This window comes from Amphiura filiformis, chromosome 19 (genome assembly GCF_039555335.1).
Source record: "Amphiura filiformis chromosome 19, Afil_fr2py, whole genome shotgun sequence".
NCBI classification, from domain to species: domain Eukaryota; kingdom Metazoa; phylum Echinodermata; class Ophiuroidea; order Amphilepidida; family Amphiuridae; genus Amphiura; species Amphiura filiformis.
In genome coordinates this window covers 2,497,156-2,516,244 of record NC_092646.1, presented here as the reverse complement: position 1 = coordinate 2,516,244, position 19,089 = coordinate 2,497,156, and the positions used below count along the sequence as shown (strand labels likewise).

Genomic DNA, 19,089 nt, shown 5'->3' with positions numbered 1-19,089 from the left:
TATAATCTAAATATTGTAAATAGCGCTTTACTCACCTCATCTATGACAGTTGATATTTTGTCTTCCACCATCTCATTGACAGCAGATGGACCCTTGATAGCCCCCATGATGCTCACTATGATAATGATACTCAATGTAACCATAAAACACATGGCATATGCCAAGCAACATGTAGCACAGGTCGACCTAGACCTACAAGTCATGATTGGTGATGTCAAGTTCACTGATGGTGCATAGGTTAATCTTCAATTGAAACCCTGTAGGATGGACTGTCAATGGCAAAGACGAAATGCTGCAATTAAACAGAGATGTTTAGAGTCAGGTGAACCAGAGTGAGACTGTGAAGACATCAAAATTCTCATCCTTTATATACGGAGATAATCCGGAGATAATCCTATCGCATCTATATGGATTTATTCTAGTTTATAGATGGCCATTTGAAGTCGATTCCAACTATTTCAGAAATTAAGGACCTGCTCGAGTGCACTTCTTCAAGCATATACTATTTATTTATTTATTTATTATTATTAGAACAAACGCTTTTATATCAGCGGCACACATCTATACCCGACGGTGCGTTCAAAAAAATTACAAAGGCCATGTTTCAACTTTCAATTCAAGTTTTCAAATTTGACTTTATGATCCTTCCGAAGTTGATGAATCTATCTATTCAACCATTGAGAGTTAAGTGGTCATGATTGTTAATACCATGGAATAAAGAGATTATGCTAGTCGATGCAATCGGTTACAAATTTTGCGCAGTATATCGGTTATTGAACTTAACTTCCGCAATCTTTGCATAACCGCGAAGACTTGTTACATTTTGAAATTTCGCGATTCATCCTATTTTTGTTAAATCGGGTATGTTGAATTCGAATATTTTGAGACAATGATCATGAAGAAGACCCCCCCCCCCCAAAAAAAAATGGCCCAAGGGATTGTGTAAGGGAAACATTTTTAACTTATAATCCAAGCAGAAGTTCACTTGAAGTCGATTCAACGGTTTGTTTAAATTTGACTTTATGATCCTTCCGATCTGGATTTATCTATTCAACCATTTTAGATATTGAAAGTTAAGTGGTCTTGCTTGTTAATGCAATGCAAGTCGATGCATAATAGGTTAAAAATTATGCACAGTGATCGGTTAGGCCAAGTAAAAAAGAAACAAGTTTCTCGTCCGGACTTTTTCAAAAAAGGAGGAGGCAGGGCTTTACTATTTACTATTTTTCAATTTTTTGCTATTTTTTCCAAGATGGCCGCCATGCCAAATATGGCTGTTCAATGTATATTTAATCACCGATATTGTGCTATTTGAGTATACTGATGCAATGTATGACAAAACAAATGATTTGTAACATTTTTAGTCCACTTGGCTAAGCATGTTTCAAAATTCAGAAACAGTGAAAATGTACATTTGTTCAGCTTGACAAACGTTTTAATTACTTTATTTTGCCTCATTTCATCGAAATTGTTATTTTCATCGCTAACAAAATAAAAGAGGAACCTTTCACACAATTTTGGAAATTTAACATTTTTTCTAAATACTAAAAATACCAAAAAAATACATTCGAGTGCAAAAGCTTTTTTTTTCTTCTGGGTAAGAATTTTTTTCTTACATGCAACAGCTTTTTTATTGCACGTTAGAAATGTGATAAATAGGTCATCATATACAAAATGCATGCATGGGCCTATTAATCAAATTTCTAACCTGCAAGAAAAAAGCTGTTGCACGTAAGAAAAAAAATTCTTACCCAGAAGAAAAAAGCTTTTGCACTTGAATGTATTTTTTGGAATTTTTAGAATTTTAGAATTTTTTTTTTAATTTCCAAAATTATGTGAAAGGTTTCTTCTTCCTACAATTAGCCATAAAAATTGCCATTTTGATGAGATGGGGCTAAATAAAGTAATTAAAACTTTATTAATATATTCATGCATTTACCAAGTTTAAAAGCTAAATATAGGTCCGATTTTGGGGTGAAATCAATTTTACCCCTAATTCCCTTTTGGGGGTTGGGGCAAGGGTGTTTGGCTAGTTGGGCTTGGGTGGGTTTGTATACATGTAGTAAGGTTTGGGGTGGGTTAGAGTTGGGGAAGGGTAGGAAAAACAGTTAAAAACTTTTTAACAAATTATTTAAAAAATTTTTTTTTTTAATCGATTTTTTTTTTTTTTTTTTTTTTTTTTTGAATTTTTTTTTTTTTTTTGAATAGTAAATAGTAAAAAAAAGGAGGCGGCGGCCAAAAAGGAGGCGGGCGGGGACGAGAAACTTGTATTTTATTTTACTTGGCCTTATTGACCTCAACTTCCGCAGTCTTTGTATTGCTATAAGGCCTAAAAAAGGTCTAAAAAGAGTTTTGATTGCCCTTTCCCGAAACTGGAAATAAATTTTGAGCTGAAAGGGCCGCGAGCAGAACTTTTATTTTCATCAATCTTATCTTGTTCTGCGCAAAATTTAAAACAGAAAATTTCCTAGACCATTGAGATTCCCTGGTGAGCTTTGAGTCGAGAGCATTGTTAACCTTCTCCCACCCCCCTTAAGCCTTGATGACAAAAGGGGTGAACCATGAGCTTCAAGGTACAACTGATAAATATATTTTACATCAGTTAAATGAGTAATATGGAAAATTCTGGGGCTGCTGATCTTACCAGCACAGGTCAACTTTTCATGAATTTATGCACAGTTGCATCAAGAGCAAGAAGATTTGTCTCTGTGATGTCATGGACCGTGAGGATAAACCGGCAAAAGCAGATAGTTTTTGTACACATTGAACTTGTGTTCCCCTCTGACAAGTATAGCTTATCAATTCTATCAAGCCGAGTGTACTAATAAGGTGGTCTCTTACATGACCGAAGACTTCTTCCTGCTTTCCTGAGAAGCAAACATAAAGCCATTTTCACCCAGACCATGGACCAAAATAGTGTAAAATACAAAAATTCCCAATAAGTCTTGGATTCTCAAACATTTTACATACAAAGATTGATTTTGGGTTAAAATTTTGCGATTAGAGAAGAATCTGTGGCTGTGCGTGCCAGGGAGGTAAATAACATGTTAACTTGCCCATTGCCCAAAAGTGCCCACCTGGTAAATTATTTTCCCCACAAAATATTGGGCACCATATAATAATTACAATCTAATTTTACTGCTTTTTTTTCCTACAAAAGCTTACAAAGGAGTAATGGTGAGTGATAATTAGTATAAGATTTGTAAATACCCAAAGTGAAATATAATATGGTATACAATTCTTGAAAGTTGTTACATGAATATGCTAAAAATCGGCTAAAAGGGGGGAGGGTTATGTCCACTTTTTACATCAAAGCCAAATTGTACGCATGAGGTCTACATTTCCGAAAATCCGAAAACGCCTGGATGCCATTAATTATCGCTACCCACCCAGTAAATATTATTTGAGGGCAAAAATAAATCATATTGCCCACCCAGTAAATTATCCGTATTTACCTCCCTGGTGCGTCCTGGTTTTATTTTTGGTATTTAAGTCTCAGAATGACCAAAAAGTGAGTTAAGGCTTTCCGGTTCTGAACCCTCGACTTATCCAAACATAAGTTCAGAAGATGAGGAATACGGTATTATATGATACAATAAGTGCCTGGTGGTTTTGTCCCGGGGGTTTTGTACCGTGTATCATGTGTATAATTGCTATTTACGGTCGACATTTCAGGTTCTTTGACTACCGCACGAATACTCTTTAAAAGCAAATAATAAAAAACAAAGTTCGTTGCACGTCCAAGGTTATTCTCTCAACGTTGGTCTTATCAAAATCTTTTAAAAATCTGGTATTTTCTGTATTATAATCATAATACGAACGGGTCACATGCAACGTTATACTAATATCGTTTACACAGAAATACGTTATTTTTGGAGTTCAATCATGACAATTGAACGTTCCGGGTGAACGATTAATTTACTATTCATTGTGATCATCCTGTCACATATTCTATAAGTATACAAATGTGGAAAATCACGTGTTATACAGAAAGCAAAATAATAACAACAACAAAATGTAATTAAAAACAAGGACCGTTGGTAACCGTAGCGGTCGCTGCGGGACAAGGAATTCAATTTTGCAGTTATGGTGTCTTTGAAGCAGGTTTAAGTTTGACCCCTATTTTGACCTGTAACCCCTCTGTGAGCTTAACCTTTAAGGGCGCTCATCTTAAAATAATGCCAGAAAGGGTATTTCCATCCACACCGATTTCGGACACTTTTAATGTCCAAACGATTTTCGGGAAAAAAGCGTCTTGACATCGAAAGTGTTCGGAAACCGATGTCGGACACTTTTGATGTCCAAACGATTTTCGGAAAAAAGCGTCTTGACATCAAAAGTGTTCGAAACCGATTTCGGACACTTTTGATGTCCAAACGATTTTCGGGAAAAAGCGTCTTGACATCAAAAGTGTTCGAAACCGATTTCGGACACTTTTGATGTCCAAACGATTTTCGGGAAAAAAGCGTCTTGACATCGAAAGTGTTCGGTTTCCGAACACTTTTGATGTCCACCAAGTACCATAGCCATGCGACAAATGATGTTGACGTAACAGCATTTCCCCCATTCCCCTTAATTTCCCTCATTTTCCCCACTTTTCCCAAATTTCCCTTAATTGCCCTATAGGCGCTCTCCCTCACAATAGCCATGTGACAAACGATGTTGATGCAAATAAAGCCAGAAGAGTATTTGCATCCAAAAAATCTAAATTTCAAAAATGCAGAAAATTGTTGAAAATCGTGTAATGCCCCTTTAATGACCTAATTAGCATATTTCGGGACGAAACTCTTTTCCAGTATGGGGCCGGTATAGGCCCTCCCCCTCACCAAGTACCTGCATAGCCATGCGACAAACGATGTTGACGTAACAGCATTTTTTAGCGTTTGTTACTAACGGACGGACTAACGGACGGACTAACAGAGAGACATGGTGACTTATATAGAGCTGCTACCCGCAGCTAAAAAGACCATGAAGCATGGGAGAGGAATGTTTTAGGTGCATCCGGGGGCCTGCAATTGACCAGTGGTGAATTCTCAAAAGGGTCTGCAAAATTGCTCGCGCTGTGCCAAAAAAACTTTCAAAGTGCCAAAAATAATCTTTTCCCTCTTTCCACATGTCAAAAATATCTTACCTCCTTTCGACCACCCCTAACCTGCCAAAAATCGGGCGATCCTTCATGTAAATGTTTCGTGAGGCTAATCCTATCGTGAGGCTAATCCTATAACCTTAACCCTACACACAGAGAAATGTTTACATAACGTTATGCAAGTATAGAACCTCATACTAATATTTGAGTAAAATTTATTTCAGAACTATGAAATATTTACCAAATTATATCAAATTTTAATTAACTTGCGTAAAATAAGATTAAAATTTTAAAAAATTTGGTAAAATAATATTACATAGTTTTGAGTTAAATTTTACTTAATTGTTTTGAGATTTTATACTTACCCATAAAGTTATGTAAACATTTCTCTGTGTGTAACCATAAATTCGTGTAAAATTACATGAAAGAATATATAAACCCAAAAATATTCGGCCCGTTAAGGGGTCTAGAATGAGCGTTTATGGCGTTTCGACAGTATTTTTTGTGGGACATGAGAGCACCTCAGACGTATCGAATTGCATTCTGAATACGAAGCATGTCTTTCTGATATCAAATAATTTTCATTTTTGAAATTCACGATATAATACAAATTTTATGACAAATTATTAAAATTTGATATTTTTCAAATTTTGATATATAACAGTCCTCGAAATAAATTTTATAGATTTAATGATATATTCTTAAAGTGTATGTAGCTGGGAGGAAAGGCCGACGAAAATTTTGACCTTTTATATTGAAGATATGGATTTTTTTTTTTTGGTGTTTTGGGGAAAAAAATCCATATCTTCAATACGAAAGGTCAACATTTTCAATTGATCGTCGGCTTTTCATCCCACCTACATACACTTTAAGTATAAATCATCAGATTTATAAAGTTTACTTCAAGAACTGTTAAATATCAAAAATATCAATTTTTAATGATTTACCATAAAATGTGTATTACATTGCGAATTTCAAAAAATCAAAATTATTTGATATCAGAAGGACATTCTTCGTATTCAGAATGCAATTCGATATGTCTGATGTGCTCTAATGTCCCACAATAAATACTGTCCATACGTTCATACCCCTGCCCTTAATAATTAACATCAGCCCTTAGCTAATTATCTTAAGGGCTGGGGTATGAACGATTTGGACAGTATTTATTGTGGGACATTAGAGCACATCAGACATATCGAATTGCATTCTGAATACGAAGAATGTCATTCTGATATCAAATAATTTTGATTTTTTGAAATTCGCAATTTAATACACATTTTATGGCAAATCATTAAAATTGATATTTTGATATTTAACAGTACTTAAAGTAAACTTTATAAATATGATGATTTATATTAAAGTGTATGTAGGTGGGATGAAAAACCGATCAATAATTTTGACCTTTCGTATTGAAGAGATGGATTTTTTTTCCCAAAACACTAAAAAAATTAGGCCTTTTTGGGAAAAAATCCATATCTTCAATATGAAAGGTCAAAATTTTCAATTGACCGTCGGCTTTTCCTCCCTGCTACATACACTTTAAGAATATGTCATTAGATTTATATAATTTACTTCGAGGACTGTTATATATCAAAATTTGAAAAATATCAAATTTGTATAATTTGTCATAAAATTTGTATTATATTGTGATTTTCAAAAAATAAAAATTATTTGATATCAGAAAGACATGCTTCGTATTCAGAATGCAATTCGATAGGTCTGAGGTGCTCTCATGACCCACAAAAAATACTGTCGAAACGCAATAAACGCTCATTTTAGATCCCTTAACAAAACTTGAAATATCATTTTTGTGTGACAAACCCAAGTGAATTGTTAGCAAGTAAAAATTGACTTCGTTTTGCCAAGCAAAAAATTTCGTTTATTTAATCAACCAACTTGTTCAATGTTCAACAAAACACAATACGCGGTGAGAAATTCCTTAAATCCAACCGAGTTCAAGTGGAACTGATGCATTGTTTCCTACTGCAGCGCTATAATATATCCATGATAAATATTGTTTTTAAAAAAACCGGACTTTACCTTCTTTTTCAGGCAGCTGGATCATCCCAGATCATGCTTGGTTCTCCCAAATATCGTATGATATCATCCCGGGATATCACCACATATCACAATGCGCATATTAATCCTGGAGACTCGAAGAAAATACCTTTGTGAGATATTAGTAGAAAGAAGTAAGCCTACTGTCAGCAGCAAATGCAACCAGGTCGGAAAATAACTGTGTTCCGTCGAGTCCAATTCACGATTATTATGAATTTTGTACTGATCTACAGACCTGTTAATGTCATTATGGGTTAGATAATAACTTAAAAGTCTATTATTATCATGGATTCGAGGGAAATGCGTGCAGAAATGTTCCAAAAGGGGGCAAGGACCCTAGCCCCACAAAGACCTCTCTTACATAAACGAATCGATGAATGATAAATCGAAGCCTTCCCGACACTGCGCTCTACCAAATTTGACAGAACAGGCAAATAGGCCTATCTGTTATTATATTTAGGTAAATAGGTATACAACCTTTTTACTTGCACCAAATGTGCGTTAGAAATCAGTCCGCCCGTCATGTAAAAATGGTGCATCTTCAGTGGCGTAGCCAGCAATAGCACTTTATCAGAGGACGGCAAAGAGGGGGCAAGCCAACTTTTAAGGGGCAAACTTTGACGAAATGGTTTTAAATGGGCTTAAAAGTACAAACAAAAGGGTAAAAATCTTACATATCAAGCCTATGCAGGGGGAGCATCCCACGGAGGGGGGGGGCACGAGGGGGAAAGACTTCTCGGGGGGGGGGCAGCTACGACTACAGACGACAAGTTTAAAAAATCAAAACTTTGTATGTTTTCATGATCATATTTGGCATCGTAATGAAAAATGCATTAAAATGAGTACAAACAGATTGGTTCAGTGGTTTGTGAAGTAGCTATTGATATTTAGAGAAAAATTTGGTACTTTTTATGTTGAAGCATATTTGAAGCCTAAACCAGCAATAGAGCATTAAAATAAATGTAAAATCCCGTGTAAAATACAGTATTGGTTATAGATACTTCATATTTTATTTGGGATAATGGAAAGAATACTCATGCGCAAGAATGAGATCCAGTATGACCTGACTAGCGGAACTAATCTCGATGATATATCATATATGTTGAACAAAAGGCAACATTTCTGTAAACATGGTAAAAGACAGCAGTAAATTTTTGAGATAAAAAATATTATCCTACTTATTTTGCAAAGTAAAACATAGTCCAACCCTCGTATATAGCTGTAAAAAGTCAAATTCTATGAATGTCAGATTTGGGATAAGAGCTAGCTATGTTAAACAATTGAAAACAATTTTAGATTCCAAAAGATCGATGCTGAATTTTTCTGGAATCAGTAATTCCGTCAGGAATAGACCAAGCGAGAAGCCAGATGTGGGTATTTGATTAGTAGACTAAAACCTATTATTTATTAATTAAAATGAATAACTGTTAATGTGCATTTAAGCATAATTGGTATTATGGATGCGATTGATTTATTTGGACGATGTTCAGGTTCCATGCTTCAGAAACTTAATATTTAAATCCATTGATTTTGTGTCACGATATTGACACACATCCGACGCGCACGGTCACGGACTAAAATCACCAATTGTATTACATTCCGTGTTTTTTTTTGCTTATTATATAACGCCGTCTGTTCTACTCAAATTATATATAGACCTACAACACCCGTCGTTTTCGAGTTGCATGAAACAGACTTCGCCGTATAGTCATATACCAGGGTTTAAATATGCATCCCCGAGGACTCTCCCAACATTTTTAGCATCCTTTTATGGTCCTAAACATCGGATTCCAAATGAAACCACCTACAATCTGACCAACACCACTCCACTGGTTGTCAGAGTCAAGATTCATTAACTCCAATTTCTCGGCCATAGATGATGAGCCTGTGAAAGAATATGCCCTTTATATTCCACCACACGGGAAGAGGTAACCGGGACGGCCGCGCACACTGTACTTACAGTATTATCCAGCACCTCCTGGGAGATACTGAAGGGATGTTGCAGCCAAACAAAATTGTTTCGCTTGCCCAAGATCGCAATAGTTGGAGTGGAGAAAGCTAGTAGTCGCCTGCTCCGCAGCCGACTGATTATGATGATGTGATACAAGTGGGCCATGGATTTTTTAATCAAAAATAATACTCTAGGTCGGTAAGCATGAGTAAGATTTAATCTTTCCCTAGAGAAGTCCTTTTCAGAAGGCTGAGCTTTCGGAACTCTAGCGAGTGCCATCTTCAGTCCCCTTCAGAGCAATACTAAACATGATGATGCGCCTTATATACACTAGGCGAACTGTCAGTAGGACATGTCAAAGTCACTCACTCACTCACTCACTCACTCACTCACTCACTCAGTCGACTTCTGTCGGACTCCTACAATGACTCTCCAGATGTCCTGCATGCAGCTCCGGATTTCGTTTGGTTCCTGTCCAGTGTTCTCACACAGAAGATCTACATAGGTCTTGCTCGGCCGCCCACACTTCTTATGCCGTGACTGGGTTTCCACAACACTAAGTCAGACACCACCTGCCCTGTACTTCTTAAACAGTGACCAGCAAATTGTAGTCTTCTTTTCTTGATTTTATCAGTTACCTTTGGGAGTTCCCCATACAGTTCTTTATTTGTGGTATGTATCCTCCAGCTTATACCAAGCCCTGATCTAAGTAGCCTGGTGTAACAGCCGACCAACAACTTGCGGATCTTTGTTGTCACTGTCCATGTTTCTGAACCATAGAGCAGGATGCTTTCTACTGTGACTTGGAATAGCTTGACTTTAATCTGCCTTGGAAGATGGGATTTCTATATTTTAGTGAGCTTGTTTATACATGCCCTCCATGCCAGTGCTTTCCTTGTTTTGATATCCTGCTCACTGGTTTTGATCCAAGCTCCAAGATATTTGAAGTCTTTTACAACTTCCAAACTGGTTCCATCTGCAGTTCTTACATCCACTTCAGTCTGTTGATTGAATACCATGCATTTAGTCTTTTTGGTATTCATGTGCAGACCTATACTCGTAAAGCAGCTTTCTCTATCCTTTCCAGTAGCTCCTGAGCTTGACTGGCAGTGTCAGATATTAATGCTATATCGTTGGCAAAGTCCAAGTCAGTAACACATAGCGGTCCAACCCTTGGTAAAGCCTAGGTTCTCCTCTCTACCATCTATAGCAGATCTCATGCAACAGTCTAACACAATTATAAACAGATAAGGAGCAAGAGTTTCCCCTTGAAGAACTCCTGTAAGGATGTTGAATTCCTCTGTTTCTCCATCAGGAGTCACAACTTTTGCTCTTGTGTTCTGGTAGGTGTCTTCTATGGCTTTCACAATAAGGTGGGTTGGTTTTGCCACACATGCTCAGCGACAGCTGATTTTTGTGTGTTGCCAGAGTCAGTGGCTCTTTGGTGTTCACTAGTTCTCTTCTTCTAAGTTCTGCCAGTTTCACCAATGTAAACTTGGTCACAAGATCCACAAGGTATAGAATAGATAGCTCCTGGCTGGAGATCCTTGGGAATAGGGACCTTGGGGTGTACAAGTTGCTGTTTTAGAGTATTGGTCGTTTTGAAGTAGCCTATACACGTATTTTCTTCCGAAGAACTTTGCGTATAGCTTCAGAGGTCCCAGCATTAGGCCTAGGCTTGTCAGTCGTGTCAGTCCTGGCAGGTCGGGATGTAAGGTCATAAAAAAACTTAGAAGGGTACTTGTTGAGCTTCAAAGCTTGTCGGATGTGAGTCTTCTCATGGCGTTTCTCCTCAACATTCGACGAAACATTGTCAGCTCGTTGGGATAGTGATCGTAGCACTGAACGTTTGGCTGATTCTGGATGGTGCGAGTCAAAGTTAAGATACTGGTCAGTGTGAGTTTGCTTCCTGTAGACTGTAGTATCAAGTGAAAGGTCAGGCTTTCTCTTAACGAGGATGTCAAGAAAAGCAAGCTGGTCATTGGTCTCCTCCTCATATGCATAAGTGACTTTGATAACATCCTTACGAAGATTGCTGAGGTGGGTCCGAAACTACATCAGACCAGTGAAAGTCATTGTGTGTTAGAAGCTGTTAGATAATAACTTCAAAAGTCTATATCAAGGATTCGAGTGAAATGCATGCAAAATGTTCCAAGGGGAAAGGACCCTAACCCCACAGCAGATAAGCGAATCAATGAAGCGATGAATGATAAATCGAAGCCTTCACGGGACATCACTGCCCTACCAAAACAGAGTAGGTATATCATGATATACGCTGGCGAAGTTACGTAATAATCGGATTAACTACCATAGCAATAGGTGAAAACAATTTTTGAATATACCGCGCTGCACTGATACTTTCATGCGGTACCTCTGCATTGAACCATATCATGCTGATCACTTGCACCTGTAAGATTAGTATCATTGAAAAGACCAGTATTGTGTTCAATCTATAACTGCAGACATGCACAGGTGATTAGTTCAACCTGCTTGTAGTGCAGCGCGATATATTCAAAATTGTTTTCACCTATTGCTATGGTAGTTAATCCGATTTATTACGTAACTTCGCCAGCGTATAGGCATATCTGTTAGGTTGTCATTATTTAGGTTAATACGTATACAACCTTTTTACTTGCACCAAATGTGCGTTAGAAATCAGTCGGCCCATCATGTAAATATTTTTTCAGAGGGTGGGCAAAGAGAAGCAAGCCAACTTTTGGGGGAAAAAACTTTGACGAAATGGTTAAAAATCGGCTTAAAAGTACAAACAAAGGGCTAAAAAATCATACCAGGCCAGGAGGGGGGGGCGCATCCCACGGGGGGGGGCAGCTTCGACTGCAGACGACAAGTTTCAAACAAAACTTTGTATATTTTCATGACCATATTTTGGTATCATCGTGAAAATGCATTAAAATGAGTACAAACAGGTCTTGTATTAGTTCAGTGGTTTGTGAAATACACTGTAAAAGTCATAGAACGCTTGATACTAGTGTTCTGTCTCTGTTTCCAAGATTAGTTATGAAAAGATGTCTGCATATCCACACTAAAATTTGCATTAATTAGTGTATCTTTACCTAGCACTACCACAAAAAGGAAACATTGTTACATTAATATTTGATTTTGAAAAATAAGACAACATTTTCAAAACTTAGAACACATATGTAACACCTTTTGAACACGTGTCAAGTGTCAATTTCCTTATGTCTTTCTTTGTTTCATTTGAACACTGGTGTTCTTGTAGTTTGAACACTTATGTTCTGAAATATTTTAGAACACTTATTACACATGTGTCATGTGTTCAACTGTATCTTATGAACACGTCTCAGGTGTTCACATATAGTGTTCTCTAAAAAAGTTGAAAACGTGTCATGTGTTAAAAAACATTAATGAACGCGTTCCATGTGTTCTGGCCAATTACAGTGTAGCACTTGATATTTTGAGAAAAACTTGGAACTTTTTATGTTGAAGCCTATATTTGAAGCTCATGGCCAGGCTAGCACATACAACATTAACATACTTGGAATCATTATGGAAAGAGTACTTTGACATCATGCTCAAGACATGTTTAAGAATAAGAGTAACTATGACGTGATGACTAGCGGAACTAATCTCGATGATATTAAATAATAGTACATGTTAAACATAAGTTAGCAGCGCTACACAGCGCCATCGCTACCTGACACAGAGCGAGTTGAACAAAAGGCATCTCCGCCTATTCTATTAAAAAGAAAACAATACATTTTTGGGATAAAAAATATTATCCTGTTTTGGAAAGTGCAACATAGCCTAATCCTAATCCTAAAGTTAGTTCTATAATATAAAAGTCAAATTTTATGATTGGTCAAATTTTGGATAAGAGTCAAAACATGCGTTTTAGAGTATTTTTTGTATATGCTGTGACAAACAAGCCCACTAGTCATAAGGCTAGTGAAAGTCGATTCCGAGTTTATCGTCCCCCGCCCGCGTCACTTTTTGGACAGCAAAAACAACCGCGTCAAATTTTCAAAAATGCCAAAATAATTCATTATTTTCAAAGTATCAGTGTTTTCACCAGTTTTAGCAATTGTAAACATATATTTTTGTTTGTAAAACATATAAATTTATAACTTGGAACCAATACCAGGCTCTTTTCTAACTTTTCTAGTCCCTACCCATATAAAAACATGTTTATAAATAACATATATGAGTGTGGCTTTAAATCAACTCGCACTTTAGGTCATTAATGAAATCTGATGAAATAATGAAAAATGAAAAATGAAAAAGTCACCTCACCAACCTGGGAAAAAAAAGGGACGATAAACTCGGAATTGACTTTCATTGGCCTAAAGGCCAATATTCAAAATTGAAATCCTACATTCTAATTTTTGGAAAACAAATGTATTGTAACCTTTTTCAAAATCAATTATCAAGAATAACATAAAATATCGAAATTATGAGCTAACTCTTAGCCACAAGTTTTTGAATGCTTAGACTTGTGCCAAGGTTTTGAATGTTATGAATGTAAGAAAACATCCACAATTGCATGCTTTTTGCCTATTTCTCCTCAAATGGCAAAAACAGTAAAAATTAATTTGACTTTTATTGCCAGTAACAGAACTAACTATAAAGATTCGGATTTAACTATGTTAAGGTGGTAATACACCCCTTGATAAATTTGTGACTATTTTTGCATTTTTCTTAAAAAATAATAACACAATATAGTAAACAAAAGTTATGTATATTATAGGAGCAAAGAATCCAATTACTTCACTGGAATTTCAGTGACTCAAGACAAGTGGTACGTTATTTATGATAAGAAATGAGGTACCACTAGAATGTACCTCATTTCTAAACATATATAATAAACTACTTGTCTTGAATCACTGAAATTTCAGTGAAGTAATTAGATTCCTTGCCCCTATAATATACATAACGTTACCAGTGTGCAATTATTTTTTAGAAAAATGCAAAATTAGTCACAAAATTGATCAGGGGTATAGTATAGTACCACCTTAAACCATTGAAAACAATTTTAAATTCCAAAAAATGAAAGCTGAATTTTTCTAGAATCAAAAATTCCGTCAGGAATAGACCAAGAGGGTATTTGATCAAGGGTCATTTTGATCATCAGTAGACTAAAACCTATTATTAATTAAAATAAATAACTGTTAATGTGCATTTAAAAGGGCATTTCGTGCTCCACAGCCTCATCCTCCCCACTTTTCTCAAAAAAAGTTGAGATTTGTATATCACTGGAAACCTCTGGCTACATAATGTTTATGTACAAAATATTTCTTGCAGATTAATTCGTTTAGCAGAGATATCGTGAAATTTGAATTTCGTTCCGGTGCACCAGAACGAAATTACAACGCATTGTCTATGGAGCAGTGTAATACACATCATGCATAACGCAAAATCGGAATCAACTGAAATTTTGGGAATAGGTTTTTTTCGTGAATATCTAACGAAAAAGGACATAAATAGAGGATGCTAGGATCACGAAATACTCCTTTAAGCATATATTGGTATTATGGATGCAATTGATTTATTTGGACGATGTTCAGGTTCCATGCTTCAGAAACGTAATATTTAAATCCATTGATTTTGTGTCACGATATTGGCATACATCCGGATATCCGACGCGCACGATCACGGACCAAAAGCACCAATATGTAGGCCTATTATCCTTTTTTGTTTTTGCTTATCCGGATATCCGACGCGCACGGTCACGGACCAAAATCACCAATATGTATTATATCATGTATATTCCTTTTTTGTTTTTGCTTATTATACAACGCCGTCCTTTCTACTTAAATTATATCGTTATGAATTCGGCAGAGTGACGAATCGAGAAATTTGAGTAAACTGAGTTATTGTATGCTTATGATTATGTTTCAGGTTATCTTTTATTTCCACCAAAAATTAATGGTATATCTTACTCCCAGACCACGGCCCTGCAAGGTGCTAACACTTCAAAGTGTTCATAGTTCTGGTCGCTAGGGTTCAAATCCCCGCACAGGCATGGAATCCTACGTAATTATGTATCATGTTCGCTTCCATCTAGCGATCAATAACCTGAATAACCATTGTGTAGGTTCAATTCAATGCACAAGCTCATACACATGTGGTTCTTTGATGTCAATCGCATACAATATAACCCGTGATCAATAATGAACGTTGGTCAAAAGACGAGCTTACTGAAGTGAAAAATTATGTACATGCAGATTCATCATTTATGCATATTGCCTTGAAAATCATAAAAAGCAACTGCTTGATGAACCCAAATGATTTTATTAGCGTTATTTCTAAACCAAATTTCAAAACCACAAAGTGTTTTACCTGACTTTTGACCCAGAAATGTATGAATTTGATGAGAAATTGTGATGAAAAATAATATTTTACAAGTCAGATTCAGAAAGAGAAAATCTCATTACACACGTTAATTACATCACAATCCAAACATAGATGGTTAAGTTCATGGAGAATGTTACAAACTGTTGTATCTTTTGCCATATTGGTTTTTTTTATAGAGAATAATGTTTTATCGTTAAAATCGGACATGAAAACCTATCAAAAACACAACAAAAACGTGCATCGCTATTTGTATGCATGAAACAAATTATAAGAATTGTACAGAAGTGACCTAACACTTATGAAGGCTGTATCTTCAGAATGCGCATGGTCTGATGCTAGAATCTTGGCAAGGACACTTTGGTGAAATAAATAAAAATATATGTGATTGATTTTGTGTGACTTTTGAGCGTTAAATGTTTCAAAATTTAAAATGAACAAAATGCGAGTAACTATGATGTCATCAACATGACAATAATATTCATGATAAATAATTATTGCTCCTTAAAAAAGAAATGGTTAACACATAGTTTGAATACATCGCACGACCTTATAGTAACTGTATCTAGAAATTTGTGCAAGTTACTTGTCAGAAACTAGCTTTTTCTACGGTTACTGCCCAGCTCATTAGCGCGATATGGGATATTCTTTATCTCGAGTTTACTGCCCTCTGTTGACGACAGGGATTCGAACTCTTATCAAGGCGATCTAAGAAGTGCAGGGCCGTGAGACGTAGATATTGAAATTGTGATTTGGAAGAATCGCGCCTGAGTGCGATTAATGAATTTGACCAAAAGACGAATCGTATACTTAACTGTACAATTCAGGTTGATCTATAGCATTGCATAGCTGGAAACCCCGAATTTTCTATATTAAATGGCCTTTACTATTATATTTGATACCAATGGATAGCTATTGGTATCTTCTATCCAGTGATACCAATTTAAGTACAAACATTCTCCACATGATATCGCTATGGCTTAATAATGTGAGTGCGTCCTCGTGAAATCCTAAAAATTATACGGAAAATATATGCCAATTTTGTTATTTCTGCTTTAAAATCCTAAATACTAACTTAGGGATGACTATTTATAACTTATATATCAAATTTAAAGTCTACAGCCTTAGAACAATCAGTAATTCCTACGCAAAATAACCAAATCAAGAATGCGTGCTATGGTTTACACGTAGTTGAATGCGTATTCGACCTCGTATACAACTCTTTGCGCAGTGGTAGAGACATTTTGGATTTAGCATAAAGCCGAATAGCTATAAATACCCGTTTGGGGAGATGATATCGATTGTTTCAGAACATACAATTATTGCAAATAATTCGTGCACATTTACTTCTATAATATACATTTCAAATGAGTGCTCAAGAATGTTCTCAATTTTTAGAAGGACCAATGGAATGGTACCAAGATTTTCAAATTGAAAATCTTGGTACCATGTTGTTGAACGCCGTTTACTCAGAACAGCAATTTTGCGTATTCGGCACTCTGCCGTGTTCATAACGATTATAGGCCTTCAACACAGTGGCGTATGAAGAGCATCAGGTGCCGATTTCAGCCCCATATCAACATGAATTTTGCTATTTGAATGCGCGCGAACCGCGGAAAATTTTACACTTTTGCCCTATTTTGGCCAAAAAAAAACATGCTGTTATTGGGGTTTAAAGAAATTTGCATAGGGGGCCCTGGACCCAGGCCCATCTGGCATAATGGTAAATCCGGCCCTGCTCTCCATTATCAGCCCTTATTTTCGCTTTTGTGCTCGGGCCCCTGAACCTCGGGGCCCATGGACTTCGTCCACCCTGTCCCCCCGTTTGCTACGCCCCTGCTACAACACCCGTCGTTTTCAAGTTGCATGAAACAGACTTTACATGATAGTCCAGTACTTCGTCTCAGGTCCAGTATATAGGTTTAAATGTTCAGTCCCCTAGGACTCTCCCGGACTTTTTTTAGCATCCTTAAAGGTCTACCACCACATCTGGAATAATGAACTACATAATTGAGTTACGTGGCCCAGGGCATGTCAGTCCAGACAGCACTTAAATCCAGAAAAGTATACAGGAGGGTGATCTTTAAGGACAAGGTCGCCTACCAGTTGACCAGGCCAACGATTGGACATTTAAGGTGGCTGTGTACTCTCAGACATGCATGTAGTAAAAGTGCAATAACTTTGTAATTATTCGCGCAAGACATATAAAAGTATACATTTTTATGAAGGCAAGACATCAATAAATATTAATATAAATACAGATTTGGGGTAAAAACAACAATTCTGAAGAAAATCACAAAAAAGTGAGTTTTTGGCAATATTTGTTAGGTACATCATAACAAAAAAACACTCTTTCCAAAATATTTTATTTTGTTTTTAGCTCAATCTTGAGGCTCCATTCTAAAAACGGTTTTTTTATTTTTTGATATTGGCCTTATTTTTTGAGATATTGACCATATAAGGCATCAAATTGAACTTTTAAAATTCACAAACGCTTATTTGCACAAAGTGATGCCTAAAATCGGAAATAGACCAAAATATAAAAAAATGAGAAAACCGTTTCTTGAGTCGATCATGCTTTTTACAATGATCATATTTGCTTACCTATAGATGCTGTATTTATTGAGTTATCGTGTACCTAAATCGTCATTTTACCGAGAAAATGAACATTGAAATAATGGCCGTTGAAGTTTAAAGTGGTCACATTTTGCACTTTCATCGAATCTCACAGGAGAATGCGGCAGTTTTCGTTTTTGTACCTTATATTACGTGAACATCGGGTAAATCCACAGCCCCTTGAGAAGTTTGAGCGAAATCCATTCATAACTTGATATTTAAATCGGGGAAAGAACTTGAAAAACCCACATTTTATCAGCTAAAACGGAGCCATTTGACCGCTAGGTTTTTGTGAAATCAGTGCTTCCGTGGTGCTTCCATGAGATGCGCCGCGCATGTAGATACGCGTTGCGTATGCGTAGCGTATTTGTGCGTTAACAAATTGCGCGATACGCAACGCGATACGCGGTTGCGCGCGTGTACCCTGCTGGTACAACAAAGATTTTCTTTCCTTTTCAATTTCAAATACGAGTGGAACAGTGAAATAAAATCCTTAAAATATTGCAGTTGGAGTTTACAAATCTGGATTTTCATTCCTTGTATTTATAAAAACATAACAAAGTACAAACATATCAAAAAAACTCAATTTTGCGAAAGAAACAATGTCTATAGTACACAGCCGCGTTAAGGGATCTGGAATGAGCGTTTTGAGCGTTTCGACAGTATTTTTTATGGGACATGACAGCACATCAGACATATCGAATTGCATTCTGAATACGAAGAATGTCTTTTTGATAACAAATAATTTTCATTTTTTGACATTCACGATATAATACAAATAACAGTCCTCCGCAACGCATCCTTCACCAGCACCAATGGAGTATCGCCCTGGGGTAGGGTGGCAAGTTCCCCTCTAATGCCGCAGTCGACAGAAATATTCGGACTAAATTTGCGATTTGCATCTTCCTTTTGGTCTATTTTAGACCCAAAATTAACACCCTTTTATCTCATTTAGCTTTAGCTTTAACATGCCAATTAACAAGTTCCGGCGCTTCGCGCGGATTTGTCCCATTCTGAGAACAGATCGGGAGAACAGATAGTAGTGAGA

The 19,089-nt window shown here is 36.5% G+C and overlaps 1 protein-coding gene across 2 annotated transcripts in view; it reads right to left on the bottom strand.

Annotated features, from left to right (window-relative positions):
* The window catches only part of LOC140140818 (lysosome membrane protein 2-like), a 58,393-nt gene extending 51,067 nt beyond the window's left edge, over positions 1–7,326 (bottom strand). The window contains exons 1-2 of one of the 2 annotated variants that reach the window (XM_072162574.1): positions 7,127–7,326; positions 36–292 (exon numbers count right to left, since the gene is read on the bottom strand). In XM_072162574.1, coding sequence (XP_072018675.1) covers positions 36–203 — 168 coding nt within the window. In that variant the 5' untranslated portion in view covers positions 204–292; positions 7,127–7,326. Of the gene's footprint in view, positions 1–35; positions 358–7,126 lie in introns of those variants that run through there. The other variant, XM_072162573.1, reaches the window with a different exon arrangement.
* Positions 7,327–19,089: the final 11,763 nt, after the last annotated feature.